The sequence below is a fragment of the Chanodichthys erythropterus genome, chromosome 13, assembly GCF_024489055.1.
Source record: "Chanodichthys erythropterus isolate Z2021 chromosome 13, ASM2448905v1, whole genome shotgun sequence".
Taxonomy (NCBI): Eukaryota; Metazoa; Chordata; class Actinopteri; order Cypriniformes; family Xenocyprididae; genus Chanodichthys; species Chanodichthys erythropterus.
The window spans coordinates 21391166-21410404 of record NC_090233.1 but is presented as its reverse complement, the minus strand read 5'-3'; the positions used below and the strand labels follow the sequence as shown (position 1 = coordinate 21410404).

The 19239-nt window shown below is 32.5% G+C and overlaps 1 protein-coding gene across 2 annotated transcripts; it reads left to right on the top strand.

Annotated features, from left to right (window-relative positions):
* The first annotated feature begins 2072 nt into the window (after positions 1 to 2072).
* On the top strand, positions 2073 to 18739 carry top3b (DNA topoisomerase III beta). 2 transcript variants are annotated; one of them, XM_067406863.1, is made up of 18 exons: positions 2073 to 2115; positions 2221 to 2331; positions 6039 to 6170; positions 6291 to 6397; positions 7540 to 7614; positions 7756 to 7952; positions 8158 to 8314; positions 8422 to 8535; positions 8637 to 8727; positions 9683 to 9837; positions 10136 to 10241; positions 10884 to 11030; positions 11121 to 11294; positions 12106 to 12234; positions 12680 to 12829; positions 13490 to 13590; positions 16418 to 16619; positions 18162 to 18739. In XM_067406863.1, exons 2-18 carry the CDS (start codon positions 2262 to 2264, stop codon positions 18638 to 18640), a joined length of 2586 nt encoding a protein of 861 aa, XP_067262964.1. In that variant the 5' UTR covers positions 2073 to 2115; positions 2221 to 2261; the 3' UTR covers positions 18641 to 18739. The 2 variants fall into 2 exon arrangements, with proteins under 2 accessions (XP_067262964.1, XP_067262965.1); XM_067406864.1 differs by having other exon boundaries at positions 2087 to 2115; positions 2243 to 2331.
* The last annotated feature ends 500 nt before the right edge of the window (positions 18740 to 19239 follow it).

Here is a 19239-nt window from a genome sequence, read left to right as displayed (position 1 = left end):
GAACAACATGAGGGTGAGTAAATGATGACAGAATTTTCATTTTTGGGTGAACTATCCCTTTAATAATAACTTGTTAAAGAAAGTCAACATCTCTTAAATTAACTGTATAATAACAGTGAAAATGTTTTTTTTTTTTTTTTGTAGACAAGACTTCAAGGAATGAACCTATATAGAAACTGTCTTAAATATATACCTATACCCTGAGGAATATCCACTGGAGTGGAAAAATGTGACAACTAGCAGTCTTCTGAAAGAAAGCTGACAGCAAAATTACTATAAAATGTCACAGGCTCAATACCTTTAAAAAGAGGAACGTATGCAGTGCACTGTATTTGAACAACTGCGTAAGAGTATTTTAGGTTAAATAGCATATATCAGTCACGATGTTGTGAAGAGAGTCTCTCTGTATCAAAGAGGAGACAAGCTATAATGCATATGATTAGAATGTGCTTTTGCATGGGATGCAATCTATGCACCGTAATGTTGAGATTACTGAGATACTGCGTTGACTCATGACACTCAACTGAAGAAGCAACTGAACAACTGAATTCCTCCTGGATACAAATAATGACAGTTACCTTATATAATAATATAATTATATCATAGTAGCAGTGATAATAATAATTTAAAATTGATATGCAAAGGTTGCTGTGAATCTGAGTGAGTGATCATCATATAACATCATGTTACAGTCTGTTTTCTGTATTGGCATGGAAACAAAAGTAGCCAAATATGGGCAAGTGTTCGGTGCCCCCTGCTGGAGACTATGAAGAATTTTCAATAATTCATACAGAAATGTGAATATTATATAGTATATGTAAATTAGTTAAATTATATTTTCTATTTCCAGAGCTCAAATTATTATTTTTTTTAAAAGAATGTTGAGAGTTGTTGAGTTTTTTCTAGATAAATAAATAAAAAATACCTTGTATTGCCATTACCTTAAATTGCCTTGTAGGCAATTTAATTTTTTGATACAGACCCAAAATTTCAGATATGAGAGACTTTTTTAGATGAAACATTTTTTATTACAGTGTATGAGGATTTTATCTCACACATTACTTCTTTACTTGTGTGAAGTATAATTTGTTGAATAAACAACCTTTTAAAAATACGTTTGGCAGTTATTGATCGCTTAAAGGGTTAGTTCACCCAAAAATGAAAATAATGTCATTAATTACTTACCCTCATGCCGTTCCACACCCGTAAGACCTTCGTTCATCTTCGGAACACAAATTAAGATATTGTTGTTAAAATCCAATGGCTCCCTGAGGCCTGCATTCACAGCAATGACATTTCCTCTCTCAAGATCCATAAAGGTACTAAAAACATATTTAAATCAGTTCATGTGAGTACAGTGGTTCAATATTAATATTATAAAGTGACAAGAATATTTTTTGTGCATCAAAAAAAACTAAACAAAATAAAGACTTTTCAACAATATCTATATGGGCCGATTTCAAAACACTGCTTCGGATCTTTACGAATCGAATCAGTCACTCGGAGCGCAAAAGTCACGTGATTTCAGCAGTTTAGCCGTTTGATAGGAGATCCGAATCACTGATTCGAAACAAAAGATTCATGAAGCTTCATGAAGCAGTGTTTTGAAATCGGCCCATATAGATATTGTTGAAAAGTTGTTATTTTGTTTTTTTTTGGTGCACAAAAAGTATTCTTGTCGCTTTATAATATTAAGATTGAACCACTGAACTCACATAAACTGTTTCAAATATGTTTTAGTATCTTTATGGACCTTGAGAGTTCGAATGGCTTAATTCATCAACAATATCTTAATTTGTGTTCTGAAGATGAACGAAGGTCTTACGGGTGTGGAACGACATCAGGGTGAGTAATAAGTGACATTATTTTCATTTTTGGGTGAACTAACCCTTTAAAGACAAAACATCTTTTATGTCTATTATCATATTAATTCATATACATTTGTGCTTACAATACGTATATTTATATATATTTATACATATATTTAATATATAAAAATTATATATATAGCCTATGTAGTAAAATGTTTCGTATAACAGTCGCGGCTTTTATTTTGACAAAACACAAACAACCCGGAAGTTAACATGCCTGAAGTAGTTGCTGCAGCATATACCGGTGTGTAATTATCTCGGTTGTTGATTTATTAAGTATAATTTTAGCTTTAGCATTTTTATTATTAACTTCGAAATAAGATATTTACTTTTGTCATTTCATTGTCAGGTCCCGTTGGTGTTTTTGACAGATAGGTACAAGCAGCAGCGATGAGGACTGTGTTTATGGTGGCTGAGAAGCCCTCTCTGGCTCAGTCCATTGCCAAAATCCTCTCTAAAGGTGAGTCTGTATGATGGCTATAAACATTAAACCTACTGCATATAATTACAGGTCCCCTAATTCTAAAATGCAGAATGAATTGGTTTGATTTCCCAGTTTATTCATTAAAATAGCATGTTCGATCTGATGAGTTACATTCTTTCATTTATTAATGTTACATTTATACATTTTTACTTTTATTGAACTGATGTGTTTTTCAAGTAAGCTGGAAAAGCAGGGTGAATTTTTATTTTTTATTTTTTTTTAAACATGTTGAGTATTTCTAAATAAATACGAATCTTAGCAGTACATTTTTTTCCTGAATGAATGGAAAACTCAGATAGTTTTTGTTACAAAACCATTTTATTTATTCACGTTTACAAGCATTCAGCAAAACCTAAGACATCTATTTTGCGGTGTATGCGTTGTGGTGTTGTTGTTTTTTTTTTAAGATATAAGCATTATTATTTAGTAGACTTCTTTGTGGTTGACATTCAATTTAAATAACACAATTATAGTAATTGAAAAGGAATCTAGTGCATGAATGTTTTGCCCCAGCTCTAATTCTGTCTGGATGTTGCACATATACAGGCAATGTTGACATCCTCGAATTCCAGTGCGTAAGTTGGGCATCTTGGGTTTTTTCTAAGAAATGGCATTTTGATTGCAATGGGGATGCTCTCCAGACTGAAAGAGCTGTCGATCCCCTTACAAGAATGGCTTTCCAGGCAGTTTGCTTCAAAGATGAGCTGCGGCACACGTTCCATATCGATGTTCTCCCTGTTATTGGTCCAGAAGAATGTATATATTGCACATATTAGTGTCTTTCAGATTACAATGTCTGCATTTTGATGCCAATTAGGACAAATACAGGCCATCAAATTCTGAATTGTTACAAAGTGTGTAAGTAAATGATTGCATGCATGCATCCATATAGTCCTGTATAAAATGTACCTGCAGCATACTTTCCCTGTTATTGGTTATAAATTTACATTTCAAACATCTGCTCAACTCACACATAGCTCCATGCGGCGACGCTGCGTTCGTTGATCCTGCTGGGCAGGTTGAAGAGCTGTGTGTGGTACTCTTTCAGCGTGGAGGAGCAGTAGGTGTGCTCCACGCACTGGGCCGTGATCGGATTGCATTGGCTGGGGTCCAAAACCAGCAGAAAAATGCTCAGGAGTCCTAGAATCTGAGTGAGAAAATGAGAAGTAGGCGTCAAACCATCAGCACCTGTCATGTGGCCTTCTTTATTTGTGGTTTCAAAAACTAATAATATCATGCATTATTTCAATCCTTCTGTTGTGGACAACTTCATAGATTGTGGTCATTCAGAAGCTAATGCCGAAGTAAACAGCCTACATTCACAGATCCAGTACAATTTATGTTAAAGAATAATTATAGCTTCACTATGTCCCTTAGTTAAATGTATCAGTGATGAACTATGAATAAATATAGTATATTAAAATATCGTTGTGGGCCCTCGGTTATAGCATTTTGAGGTTTGTGGCTTTTTTTTTTTTTTTTTTTTACCAAATTTCTAATAAACAGGTGGATTTATCCTAAAGTATTGGCTAGCTTCCAGGTTTGTATCATAATTTTTAGGTTAGATATAGACCTAAATCAGATAGGCCGCTTTTGGAGAATTAAAGATTAGCGGTATTGGCTGATATTTGAGGTAGCTTGGCCAATTACAGTTAAAATGTTAGTTCTTCCTAATATTAAAATCAGAATCTACCAACAGCCTTGTTAATGGATAATAAACATTTTCTTCCTATTTTTTGATAATTTGTGGTAAATATTGTGTTTCAGCAATTTTGTGTACTTTTAATTTACCATAATTAATATAAATGATAAATAATAATAAAAATATGTAATAATAATACAAATATAAATAATAAATATATATGAACTGCCGTTCAAAAGTTTTGGATCGGTAAGATTTTTTATGTTTTTAAAAGAAGATTAAAAATACAATAATGAATATAAAAAAAATAATAAATAAAAAAGTAATATTGTGAAATATTATTACAACTTAAAATAACTGTTTTCTATTTGAAGATATTTTAAAATGTAATTTATTCCAGTGATCAAAGCTGAATTTTCAGCATCATTACTCTAGTCTTCAGTGTCACATGATCCTTCAGAAATCATTCTAATTTTCTGCACAAGAAACATTTATTATTATTATTATCAATGTTGAAAACAGTTGTGTACAATAGAAATAGAAAGTTCTGAAATACAATAACAGCAGGTAATAATACAACTAATTCAGATAACAGCATTTATCTGCAATAGAAAGCTTTTGTAACATTCAAAAGTTTTTGGTCAGTTGTTTTTTTTTTTTTTTTGAAAGAAATTAAAGAAATTAATACTTTCATTCAGCAAGGATGCATTAAATTGATCAAAAGTGGCATTAAAGACATTTATAATGTTACAAAAGATTTCAATTTCAAATAAATGCTCTTCTTTTAAACTTTTTATTCATCAAAGAATCCTGAATATGTATTTTTTTTTTTTTTTTACACAATCGTTTTCAGCATTGATAATAATAAGAAATGTTTCTTGAGCAGCAAATCAGCATATTATAATGATTCTGAAGGATCATGTGACACTAAAGACTGGAGTAATGATGCTAAAAATTTTAAATTATATTCATAGAAAACAGTTCATTTAAATTATAATTAATATTATTATTTTTACTGTAGTTTTGATAAAATAAATGCAGGTTTGGTAAGCAAAAGAGACTTCTTTCAAAAACATTTAAAAATTTACAGATCCCAAACTAATATGTTTTGTCTGTAATCGGCTGTGTCAGCTAAAAATATGTCCAAACTTAAGCGATTCTGGGTCCTAGCTGTGAGACAAGTCTTGAGTGACTGTTGGTGACTTACCTGTAGATGCTGCATGCTGTATCGCGGAGAAACGGAAAGTGTGGAGTGGAATGAGAAGCTGGAGGCTGTTGCCTGTAGGGGTAAAGATGCTGTTCCAAATGTGCCCATCTCCTCCTTTCGGGCCTATATTTATGTACCGCAGTCTCAATGGAGACCTCCAAAGGGCTGTAGCGTAAGCCGGTGGTCAAGGAGAGAGAGGACATCATCATCATGAGTTTTCAGGCTCATTCACAATGGACGCCATCTGGATATAAGAGTTCAGCCTTGGGAACAGCATCTCATTAGCTGACGATGACCATTGGCGTCATTCAGGTTGAAGTCTGGTAGAGCACTTAATAGAAGAGAATGATGCATAATCAGCTCTTTGCTCTTTTCATTTCACTTTATGATTGATCGCTCAATGCCAGCACCAGTTAGACTGATTCGTCAATGTCCACCATAAATGTTTATGTAAGAATGCTTATGCAGTAATCAAGCTTACATGTTCATTGTGTTTACAGTCTTTGACTTTGGTTCTAGGCAGATGTGATGAATGATGAAGCATGTGTTGTTTTCAAAGCTATGGATAAAAATGACCTCAAAGTACATTCATGAAAGAGTCTCAATGCAAAATATTGTGGTATCAATGGAATAAACAAAGCGTAAGGTTGTGCATGGATAATTACTTTAATTAAAGTGCGCCTAAAGACGTATCTTAAAAGTTAAGTGTGTAGTTTTTATGATAGCAATTACTTTTATTCCAGTTAAATGTACATGTAAGCCATTTGCAGTTGACTGGTGCAGTTGAGTCAACAGTTGTATGAGTATTTCTTTTCATTTTCCTTTCATTTATAGGTAGCTGTTCAACCCGAAAAGGCCTAAATGGAGCGTGCTCAGTCCATGAGTACACCGGAAGCTTTGCTGGCCAAAATGTGAGGTTCAAGATGACGTCCGTGTGTGGACACGTCATGAGTCTGGACTTTATCGGCAAGTGGCTTGTCTTCAGTAGGGTTGCTTTTAAAATGCAGGCAAATTCTGTAATGTGCAAGAGTCGAGATGACGAACTTGAGCAGCAATGGAATATTCCCTATCCTTAATGTTTTATAGGAAAGTATAACAACTGGGATAAAGTCGATCCAGCTGAGTTGTTCAGTAAAGCTCCGACTGAGAAGAAGGAAGCCAACCCCAAACTAAATATGGTTAAATTCCTTCAGGTGACTGCTTTTGGTGTAATATTGACTAAAATAATTAAAAATTCAGATAAACTGTGTTTAAAGACAACATAAAATCAATTTTGACGATTTTATTTTTTGTTCCAAGCATGTCAAAGAAATTGTTAAATTTATATATTAAATAATATAGTATTTATAGAATAAAAAATGATTATAAAATTATTATCATGACATTAATCTTCCAAAATTCATTGCTTCAACAATGTTCACTTATAAATTTATTTAAATCTATGACTCCTTCTGTAATGAAGTAAAGCTTGTTTTTGAAAGAAGTATCTTCTGCTCAGCAAGGCTGCATTTATTTTATCAAAAAATACAGTAAAATTGTAATATTGTGATATATTATTGTAATTCAAAATAATCGTTTTCCAGTCTTCAGTGTCACATGATCCTTCAGAAATCATTCTAATATGCCGATTTTCTGCTCAAGAAACATTTCTTCTTATTATTATCAAACAGTTTTTGCTGCTTATTTTTGTGGAAATGATACAATTTCAACAATTGTGGTAATATTAAAAAAAGAGAGAGAAAATACTTTTATTCATAAAAGATTAGTTAAATTGATCAAAAGTGACAGTAAGACATTTATAATGTTACAGAAGGTTTCTATTTAATAAATGCTTATACATTTAATAATTGTGGTTTATTGAACAAAGAATCCTGGAAAAAGTATCACCATTTCCACATAAAATAAGCAGCACAACTGTTTTCAACATAGATAATAATAAGAAATGTTTCTTGAGCAGCAAATCAGAATATTAGAATGATTTCTGAAGGATCATGTGACACTGAAGACTGGAGTAATGATGCTGAAAATTTAGCGTTGCATCATAGAAAAAATTACATTTTAAAATGTATTCAAATGGAAGACAGTTCTTTTAATTTGCAATAATATTTTGCAATATTACTGTTTTTACTGTATTTTTGATTAAATAAATGCAGCCTTGATGAGCACGAGACTTAAAAAACATAAAAATTGAATGTTTCTAAACATTTAACAAGTTATACATTTGATATTATATTATATTATATTATATTATATTATATTATATTATATTATATTATATTATATTATATTAACAATTGTCTAATTTTTAGAATAACAAAGTTGCTGTTGTTGACAGGTTGAAGCAAAAGGTTGTGACTTTGTCGTCCTGTGGTTGGATTGTGACAAAGAAGGAGAAAACATTTGTTTTGAGGTGAGTCTAAATTGACTTCTGTTATTAATCTACAGAAAGAAAATAGAAATAAAGTTTGTCCATATAACTGGGGCTGAGGTGTTTGGCCTTTTTTGAGTGTGTGTTTTCTCTATTTGTATGTGTTGTGTTGTACCATCTCAGGTGTTGGATGCCATTCAGCCTGTGATGAACAAGTCTTACGGTAATGAGCGTACGGTGTATCGGGCCAAGTTCAGCTCCATCACAGACACAGATATCTGTAACGCCATGAATCGACTCGGAGAACCCAACAAGAACGAGGCTCTGTCCGTAGATGCTCGTCAGGAACTGGACCTCAGGATCGGCTGTGCTTTTACACGGTATGAAAGAGGTCTTTCGGTTATAGAAGACCTGCTTTGAATGTTTGTTTTTTTTGTTGTTTGTTTGTTTTTTATAGTATTACAATACAATCTTGCTTTGTGCAGTATACACTACTGTTGTAAGATTTTTTTCAAATTTTTTAAAAAGTCACTCATGCTCACCAATGCTCATTCATCACACCTAATCATTATCTCTGGATTTTAGTTTCCAAACCAAATACTTCCAGGGAAAATATGGGAATTTGGACTCTTCCTTGATCTCTTTTGGTCCCTGTCAGACTCCCACACTGGGGTTCTGTGTGGAACGTCATGACAAGATCCAGTCCTTCAAACCTGAAGCATATTGGGTCGTACAAGCAAAGGTCAGTTCTGGCCTTTACCAATTTTATCCAGTTTTAGAAATTTGTATCATATCATCGCATTGCATACTTGCTTTTCTACATTTTCCGCTTTTTTTTGGTGCACACAGGTTTTTAAAGGGAAGGACAGCCCACTTTTCTTGGACTGGGACCGCGTTCGAGTTTTTGACCGAGATGTTGGTCAAATGTTTGTCAACATGGCAAAGACTGCTAAGGAGGCTAAAGTATGTATTTGTATCTCAATTATTTGTATGTAATTTCCTATTTCAGTGCAAAAGCACTTCAAGTGTAGCTGCATGAGTTATTATGTGTCTTTTCTTTGCAGGTTGACTCTGTGACTAAAAAAGAGAAAGCCAAGCAGAGACCTCTGGCACTGAATACAGTGGAGATGTTAAGAGTGGCCAGTTCTGCTTTGGGTGGGCTGCTTCCCTTCTGATATTAAATGATATGAAATTGAATTCAGATTATATGGTCATGAACCTTTTATGGTTCACTTTTTGGCAAATGATTACTGTAATTTTATAGCATTTATTATTCACAAAGGAATAATTAGACTGAAAATAGTAAACACTCTACCATTGAAAAGTTTGGGCTTAAAGAAGTTTTTTCAAAGAAATCTCACCAATGCTGCATTTATTTTTTATCAAAAAATACAATAAAAAGTGTAATATTATTACAATTTAAAGTACTGTTTTCTATTTTAATATATATTAAAATGTAATTTATTCCTGTGATGGCAAATCTGAATTTTCAGCATCATTACTCCAGTCTTCAGTGTCACATGATCCTTCAGAAATCATTCTAATATGCTGATTTGATGCTCAAGAAACATTTCTTATTATTATCAATGTTAAAACCATTTGTGCTGCTTAATAATTTTATGGAAACAGCATTTATCAAAAAAATAAATAAATAATAATTTTTGGATAAATGCTGTTTTTTTATCAATAGTGTACAGTGAAAACAAAAAATATTCAGACATTTGTGATATTTTTGAATATTTTTACTAGTGGGTACAGGACACTATAGTTCATTTATGTAAGTGAGGATAGCAAAATAAAGTAAACTGTGACATATTATACCCAAAAATTATTCACACAGTGGACTACAAGTAAAATTGATAAAAAAAAAAAAAAATTTTGGAACCAAAGATTACTCCGACACTTTGACCTGACCATATTTTGCTTAAGTGTTATCAGACATAATTAAGATTATTTTTTTTGGACACAGTTCAACTCTGAGATCTTGTCATATTTTATTACAAATATTTAAACTATAGTGAATAAACTGAATTAATGAATGAAATGTTCAAGGTGCCTGAATACATTTTGGTTTGACTGTATATATGATTTTTATCCGTGTATTTCTCAGGAATGGGTCCCCAGCATACCATGCAGATAGCAGAGCGTCTCTACACACAGGGTTATATCAGCTATCCTCGCACAGAGACGACGCATTACCCTGAAAACTTTGACCTGAAGGGCACCCTCAAACAACAGGCCAACAGCTCCTTCTGGGGTGAAACGGTGAGCACGAGCCCTTTCTTCCTCCCTGATGAGATCATCTTAAGATAAACTATTTTTATACCTATTTGATGCCTTGTTTTGTGTCTGTAAAAAAAAAAATCATATATTCTTTTATTAAACTGAAAGATTTTATGTTGATGTTATTGTATTTTTGTAAGAAGTTTAATTGTATTATTTGTTTGTTATTTTATGTTAGTTATTATTTATATAGTGTTTAATCCTGATATGGCATTAAAAAATGATGTAAAGTGATTAAAATTGTCTTATAAAAAATGCTTGTGTGTGTTTGTGTATGCAGGTAAAAGCTCTTCTCTCTGAGGGCATTAATAGGCCAAGGAAAGGAGCGGACGCAGGAGACCATCCGCCAATCACACCCATGAGAGCCGCCTCTGAGAGCGAGCTGGGTATGACTGTCAGACTGCATATTTTCACAATTAATGTGTAATATTTTTTTTTTTTAAAGAAATTAATACTTTTTAGGATGAATTTAATGGATCAAAAGTGACAATAAATACATTTATAATGTTACAAAGATTTATATTTCAAATAAATGCTTTTCTTTTGAACTTTCTATTCATCAAATAATACTAAAAAATGTATCATAAAAATGTCCTCTAAAATTAGAATGATTTCTGAAGGATCATGTGACACTGAAGACTGCAGTAATGATGCTGAAAATTCAGCTTTGATCACAGGAATAAATTACATTTCAAAATATATTAAAATAGAACACACTTATTTTAATATTTCACAATATCACTGTTTTAATGTATTTTTGATCAAATAAATGCAGGCTAGACTTTCAAAAACATTTTAAAAAAACCTTACTGACCCCTAACTTTTTAATGGTAGCATAACTATGGCTGTGTCCAAAATCGCAGACTCTCTTGAGTAGGTAATTATTACTTAATGACTGCTAAAAAGTACGTTCTAAATAGTATGAATGTAATCTGGATGTACTGCATTTGCTATGCTGTCATTATCACGTGACCTACCAGCGTCAGTTGCATCGCTATAGAATGCCATCTATCTTTTTCTCTCTGCAGGCAGCGATGGCTGGCGTCTGTACGATTACATCACACGGCACTTCATAGCGACGGTCAGCCCTGACTGTAAATACCTGCAGACCACAATTTCCTTCAGCATTGCCACAGAAAGCTTCACATGCAGCGGGAAGACTCTCATCTCTGCTGGTATGTGCATCATCATATTAACTTTTACCATTTATAGAAATTATACTCTAGTGGAGAGGTAATGCTTATTAATATTTCTCTCCATCTCAGGTTACACTGAAGTGATGCCCTGGCAGGGTATCCCGCTGGAAGAGGCCTTGCCGGTGTGTGAGAGAGGAGACGTATTCACAGTGGACGAGATCAAACTACTGGAGAAACAGACCAATCCACCAGACTACCTCACTGAGGCCGAGCTCATCACACTCATGGAGAAGCATGGAATTGGTAAGATCCGTTTCATTAATGCTCACAACCTTAAGAGATTCTTTAGAAAACAAGTTCACAGAAGAGAGTAAATGTAAATGGGTCATATCATACATTTTATCCCTGACTTGCACTTTATTATATTAGTTTTTTACCCCATCTTGGTCTGTTTATTGCCACTGTACACCTCTGGGTAACTTTATGTGTGCAGTTTCATTAAACACTTTTTTTTTTTATTATTAATTCAAATACATGAAGAATTCACAGCACAATGATTTCTAAAAACGGTTTCATGCATAATTATTAATTTTATGCTATCATTTCAGGAGCTCAGGTTTTCACATTTAAGACTATTTTGACATTTCATATGTATATATATATATATATATATATATATATATATATATATATATATATATATTGATCAATAGGCTATTTTATATGTTGAGACAAGTTTTAGTGCATGAATGAATAAATATACAGTTCAAAAGTTTGGGGTCGGTAAGAATATTTATTTATTTTTTTACATTTTTGGAAAAAAAAGTCTCTTATGCTCACCAAAGCTACATTTATTTGATCCAAGCTGCAGTTAAACACTGATATTGTGAAATATTATTACAGGATAAAATACAATTTTAATACCTGAACTTTTGGTTACAGTTTGACATGTTTTAGACATTTTGCTATTTTTGTTTGGTAATTTAGTCAGATTGGTGGAGTAAATTAATCTGAAAAAGATTTAATTGCAGACCTCTTTTTTTATTTTTTATTATTTTTAAAATTTTGAAAGTTATTATTATGTGAACTGCAATAAAAATGGTTCTTTCACTAGGTACGGATGCCAGCATCCCCGTCCACATTAACAACATCTGCCAGAGGAACTATGTGACGGTTGAAAGTGGCCGCAAACTCAAACCCACCAACCTGGGGATTGTTCTGGTTCACGGTTACTATAAGATTGGTAAGGGGAAAAATTTCAACCACAAGTATTTTGTTGGTGTGTGTCAGTTTAATTGGTTGTGTAGTGTCTATGGTATGAAAGCTTGTTTCCGCCACTGAAAAAAAATATAAAAGGTAATTGCGAGTTTACATTTCACAATTCTGACTATATAACTCACAAATGCAAGTCAATATCTTGCAATTCTGAGAAAAAAAGTCAAAAAACTCAAATTTATTTTTTATTCCATGGTGGAAACAAGCTTTCATACTATGGGGTAAGTAGCCAAGTTAGTAAAAAATTTGGCCTATACTAAAAAACCCTATAAGAGGTGGTTCATGAAGTACAGGCACTTTACAGAGCTGAATCTGTAATAGTTTTGCAATGAGTTATTTTGAAACAAAGCGTTGGATAAATGACTCATTTGTATATGCTTATCATTTTCCTTGTTCACCTGTGTGTGTCTTAGATGCAGATTTGGTTTTGCCCACAATCCGGAGTGCTGTGGAAAAGCAGCTCACTCTGATAGCTTTAGGAAAGGCAAACTTCCAGCAGGTCTTACAGCACACTCTGGACATCTTCAAGAGGAAGTTCCACTACTTTGTGGACTCCATTGCAGGTAACGTCACATACAGCACACCTATGAAAATGATTTAGTTACCGTTTTATTTCTGTACCAAATTAAAAATCAAAATCAGACAGTTCTGAGGGAAACTCTTTATAACTCTTTATTCTAACTAAACCTAGTCATGAACCAGTATTATTTTAGTAAGGACGTGCATCGGGGAGCCGCTATCAATATGCAGGGTATTGAAATTGTATTTGAAATCTTAATACGTGCTCACTATTTACCTTCGCCTTCCAATTCAAAGTCACGTGTACTCTGTGTATTGGGAGCGGTGGTACTGGCCACACATTTTACAAGATATGATATTTGTCACTGATGCTCAGAATCTGTTGCACACCAAATCCTCTGACATTTAGATTTAGGCTTTGGGCACATAATTCATCTTTATTTTTATATTTTCCATTTTTATTTTAGTTTTAAAGTTTTAGTAATTCTGTTGTGTTTTGTCATTTTTACTAGTTTTTTTTTTTTTTTTTGGTAAATATTTCTATATAGTTTTTGTAATCTTTTTCAGTTTGAGCTATTTTATAACATCAAGTTAAGCTAAATGAAAACTAGCTGAAATAAAATAATTTAAGTTAATTAATGTACATCATTTTGGTTTTGCTAATTATTCACTCTTAAGACATGCTTCAAATGTTTATTTAACAGGCATGGATGAACTGATGGAGGTGTCCTTCTCTCCCATCGCTGCTACTGGGAAACCACTCTCTCGCTGTGGCAAGTGCCGTCGCTTCATGAAGTACATCCAGGTGTGTAAGGACCGTTTCTTATTCTAAAAATTTTAACATGTAAATGCATTAAACTGATCAAAAGTAACAGTAAAGACATTTATAATATTATTTATAATATGCTGTTCTTTTGAACTTTCTGTTCATCAGAGGATCTTGAAAAACAAAAACATTAGCACAACTGTTTTCAACATTGATAATAATAATAAATGTTTCTTGAGCACCAAATCAGCATATTAGAATTATTTCTGAAGGGTCATGTGACTGAAGACTGGAGGAATGATGCTGAAAATTCAGCTTTGCATCACAGGAATAAATTATATTTACAAAATTACAAAATCAATTATTTTAAATTGTAATAATATTTCACAATATTACTGTAAAATTATTTATCAAATAAATGCAGCCTTGATGAGCATAAGAGACTTCTTTCAGAAACATAAAAATATCTTACCAAGCCCAAACTTTTAAATAGTAGTGTGTTAATTTGGCTTTTATCAGAAAGCTATGAATGCACACAATTGATGCTGTTTTATGAAGTTTTGAGTTCAGAAAAGGTAGTTTATTTTCATAGTGCATTGAACTCTTTTAATTCAAAAGATAAAGGAAAAGTCCATTTCTCTTTGCATGACTCTTATAGTTTCATCTCTTTGTTTTGACAGTACACAGATCATAACTAGCATGTACAGACATTGTGTTTTAGCTACTTTCTTTGTCAACACTGACCTTAGTTTGAACTAATAACAGTAGGGTAAAATGGAGAAATGTTAGATATTTAACCAAACATGCTTGTCTCAATATGGTCCAAAGCTCATTTCTGCACACTCAAGTCAAAGGATTGCAAAATTATGTCTTGGGCTTTGATCCATGACCCTGACCCAACCCGATTGACCTGTGTTAGGATTTTGACACAGAGGTTTTGACATAGAGGGCTGTGGCCTTGTGATTACAAGCCTAAAACTTTGAACTCTCAACTACCACCACACCTTGGTTTCTAGTTACCATTGAGCACTACCATTCATATATATGTGTATATTACAAAGCAGTTATTTTAAATTGTAAAAATATTTTACAATATTTACAGTATTTTTGATCAAATAAATGCAGCCTTAGTGAGGATAGGAGACTTCTTACATACATACATACATATATATATTATATTATATATATATATATATATACATATTATAATATAATATATATATATGTGTATATATAATATATATATATATGTGTGTATATATAATATAATATAATATATATATATATATATATATATATATATATATATATATATATATATATATATATATATATATATATTATATTATATTATATTATATATACACATATATATATATTATAATATAATATATATATATATGTGTATATATAATATATATATATATATATATATATATATATATATATATAAATATATATATAAATATATTTATATTATATATAATATGTATATATATATATATAATATAATATATATATGTATGTATGTATGTATGTAAGAAGTCTCCTATCCTCACTAAGGCTGCATTTATTTGATCAAAAATACTGTAAATATTGTAAAATATTTTTACAATTTAAAATAACTGCTTTTTATTTTAATATATATTAAAATGTAATTTATTCCTGATGTCAAAACATTCATTCTAATATGCTGCTTTGCTGCTCAAGAAACATTTCTTACAATTATCAATGTTGAAAACAGTTGTGCTGCTTAACATTGTTTGTGGAAAACATGATACTTTTTTTCAGGATTCTCTAAATAGAAAGTTCAGAAGAACAGCATTTATAGAAATGTAACATTATAAATGTCTTTACTGTCACTTTTGATTAATTTAATGCATTCTTGCTGAATAAAGTACTAGTTTCTTAAAAAAAAAAAAAACCCTTGAATGGTGCATCCAATAATCCATACCCACAATGCATCAAAAATACCTTGTTTAAAAATCTGACATCAGTTTGATAGGTCAGTGATGTTAATTAATTACAGAGAGTAATGCAGCCAAACCTCAAGCTTTTGCATCCCACATCTACATTTACACACTAACTTTGATCCTAATTACCATCCGTATGGCCACGTTGCGTAAATCACATGGTTTATTTCTTTTCCTCTGTGACGCACTCTGGGCTTTTAGACAGACTCTCATCTCTCTCTTGTTCTCTCCGCCTATACTTGTGCACCTGAAAATGACCTTCATCAAGGAAGCTTTTTACCTGAATGTTCTCCTGTGTCCATCTGAATGTCATGTAACTCTCAAATTATACATCAATGTCCCTCATCATTCAAGTACTCCCTCGGGCTGCTGGTCTGATGTTCCTGTTAATTGGGCTGTAATGTCCACTGCTTGCATGAGTGAGGTTAATGTGGATTTTCTTTAATCAAATGTACTAAGTCTTTACATAGTATAGAGGTCTTTGTTGTTACTTCTTCATTTTGGAGTATAAATTTAAAAATTATTATAAATTTGTGGAAAATTAAGTTGTTGAAGAAAAAGTTAAATATATTGGTAAATTGTAAAGTTGGTAAATTCTGGACAATGCTGATAGCTAACTTGTGTTATCCACCAATAATAATTATGAATTGTAACATGACGAAACATTAGTTACAAAAAATTAAGCTAGAAGAAAATTCTTATAAATATAAAAAAATTTATTATTATTATTGTTGTTTACATTTTTAAAAATATTATGTTCCAGTAAAGGTGCCTAAAATTTGTTCTACAGCTACAAAACGTTGACTCAGATTGATCGTCACAACATTAATCATGTTGTAGTGTCAGATATGTTCTAGACTAAAAAAAACCCTGTCATTTCTATTCACCCCCAGGCTAAACCCAGTCGTCTGCACTGCTCTCACTGCGACGAGACCTACAGTTTACCTCAGAACGGAGCCATTAAGCTGTACAAAGAGCTCAAGTGTCCCCTGGATGAGTTTGAGCTGGTGCTCTGGACCTCAGGGTCTCGTGGCAAAAGCTACCCTGTGTGTCCATACTGCTTCGGCAACCCTCCCTTCAGAGACATGAAGAAAGGTAGGAGAGACTAAAACGCTCTTTCTCAAATCAACTTGTTTTTGGGTGGTTCTTCAGTTAGGATCCTTTCAAACTATGTTTCATATATGTTAACGCATGTCCATACGTTTTAGATTATTAAAGGTTTGTGGTAAGATTTTTTTATATATATATATATATATATATATATATATATAAATTGATGAAAAGTGACAGTAAAGACATTTACATTTTTACAAATGAAAAATTTCTATTTATCAAAGAATTCTGAAAAACTTATCAAGGTTTCCCCAACGATGTTAAGCAGCACAAGTGTTTTCCACATTGATAATAATAAGAAATGTTTGTTGAACAGCAAATCAGCATATTAGAATGATTTCTGAAGGATCATGTGAAACTGAAGACTGGAGTAATGATGCTGAAAATTCAGCTTTGCATCACAGGAATAAATTACATTTCAAAATGAATTCAAATAGAAAAAAAAGTTATTTTAAATTGTAATCATATTTTTCATTATTATACGGAAGAGGATTAGGGCCAAGCAATAATAAAAAATTAAAACCATCTCAAGATTAAAGTTATTAAATTTCGAGAAAAAAGACAAAATAAAATGTTGAGAATAAAAAATTAAATTACGAGAAAAAAACGTGTTAAATTTTGAGAAAAAAGTCGAGATAAAATGTTGAGAATAGTCATAATTTAATGTTTATTCTCAACATTTTATCTCGACTTTTTTCTTGAAATTTAACAACATTTTTCTCATAATTTAACAAATTTGTTCTCGTAATTTAACGACTTTTTTCTCATAATTTAACGAGTTTATTCTCAACATTTTATCTCGACTTTTTCTCAAAATTTAACAAGTTTTTTTCTCGTAATTTAACGAGTTTATTCTCAACATTTTTTTTCGACTTTTTTCTCCAAATTTAACAATTTTTTTCTCCAAATTTAACAACTTTAATCTCGAGATGGTTTTATTTTTTTATTATTGCTTGGCCCTAATCCTCTTCTGTATTATTACTATTTTACTGTATTTGATTTTTAATCAAATAAATGCTGCCTTGGTGAGTATAAGTATGGGAGATTGTTTACATCATGAAATAAAAATAAATACAAGTAATTGCGACTTTTTATCTCACAATTCAGATTTTTTTCTTATAGTCAGAATTGTGAGATATAAAGTCAGAATTGCATGATTAAAAAAAAAAAAAAAGGTCAGAATTGTAAGATAAAAAGTTGCAATTACTTTTTAAATTTTTTTATTTAGTGGCAGAAACAAGCTTCCATCCATAAAAGACTTCTATTAAAAACAATCAAAAATCCTACTGACCCCAAACTTTTGAACAGTAGTGTATTTAAAATTAGTATATAAAATACAAAATTTTAAGCTTTTTATAAATGTATTCGAGAGTAAAAACATTTGGGAGGGGGAAAAGTCCAAGTCAAATGTAACCTTTTAACACTTGTTGAAACAGGAAGAACACACTTAAAAACAAGAAAAGAAATGTAAAAGTTCTCCTAAAAGAATAGCCCTTATGTAATTTCTCTTTCTCTTTCCTTCAGGGATGGGCTGTAACGAGTGCACCCACCCTTCCTGTCAGCACTCCCTCAACTCTCTTGGGATCGGTCAGTGCGTTGAATGTGAGACGGGCGTCCTGGTCTTCGATCCCACCTCGGGCCCAAAGTGGCGCATGGCCTGCAACAAATGCAACGTGGTGGTGCATTTCTTCGAGCACGCCCATAAAGTGCAGGTGTCCCAGGACAGCTGTGATTCCTGCGAAGCCTCTCTGGTTGTAGTGGACTTCAACAAGACACGCTCGCCATTGCCCGATGGTGAAACGCAGCACACTGGTTGTGTGTTTTGCGATTCTGTGTTCCAGGATCTCGTGGAGCTGAAACATGCGACCATGCGGCATCCCATGCACCGGGCCGGAGGAGCCCGCAGAGGGAGAGGGAAGGGAAGAGGGAGGAGGCCCAATGGGAGAGGGAATCCTAAAAAGCCTAAAGATAAAATGGCAGCCCTGGCAGCTTATTTTGTATAAAATATTTTAAGTTTATTTGTCTCGCAGTAGAAAATTAAAGCCAACTTGATTAGTCTCAATGTGCAAACTAAAAAGATGAAAATGGCAATAAAGTTTTAGTTTAACAGAGACTGTGCTGTGTTTTTTTTCTGTGTTTTTGTGACTTATGTCTGCTTTAGTGTTGCCAAGTCTGCGGTCTTCCTATGGAATCAGGCTACTTTTAAGTTGTTGCCGTGGGTAAAAATGTTTACCGTGGGTTGATTTCCACCCCCGTATGTACAATTTTGGTGCTCGAACACTCCCAAAACACCCCCAGACATACAAATTCAGCGGAGAACTCAGCCGCCTGATGGAGAAAATCACACTGGGCTATTTTTGGGCTACTTGTGTTGCACAAACCTGGCAACCCTGGTCTGCTTATACATTTACATTTATTTATTTAGGAGACACTTTTATCCAAAACAACTTAAAATCACCATGAAATCCAAATCTTATTTTGTTCTTGTTCTGTTTTTTTATGGAAAAATGATTATATACGTATATTATATATAAAATTGAGAAAATGTTATTATATATGATATATCCATGCACATCTTTTTTTTTTATTTTTTTATCAAAAT

Bases quoted from the DNA above. Each gene is read 5' to 3' on its own strand.
- top3b (XM_067406863.1), top strand. From the start codon at position 2,262: ATGAGGACTGTGTTTATGGTGGCTGAGAAGCCCTCTCTGGCTCAGTCC. The intron at 2,332-6,038 runs GTGAGTCTGTAT...TTTCATTTATAG, and splicing joins TGCCAAAATCCTCTCTAAAG to GTAGCTGTTCAACCCGAAAA. The intron at 7,953-8,157 runs GTATGAAAGAGG...TCTGGATTTTAG, and splicing joins ATCGGCTGTGCTTTTACACG to TTTCCAAACCAAATACTTCC.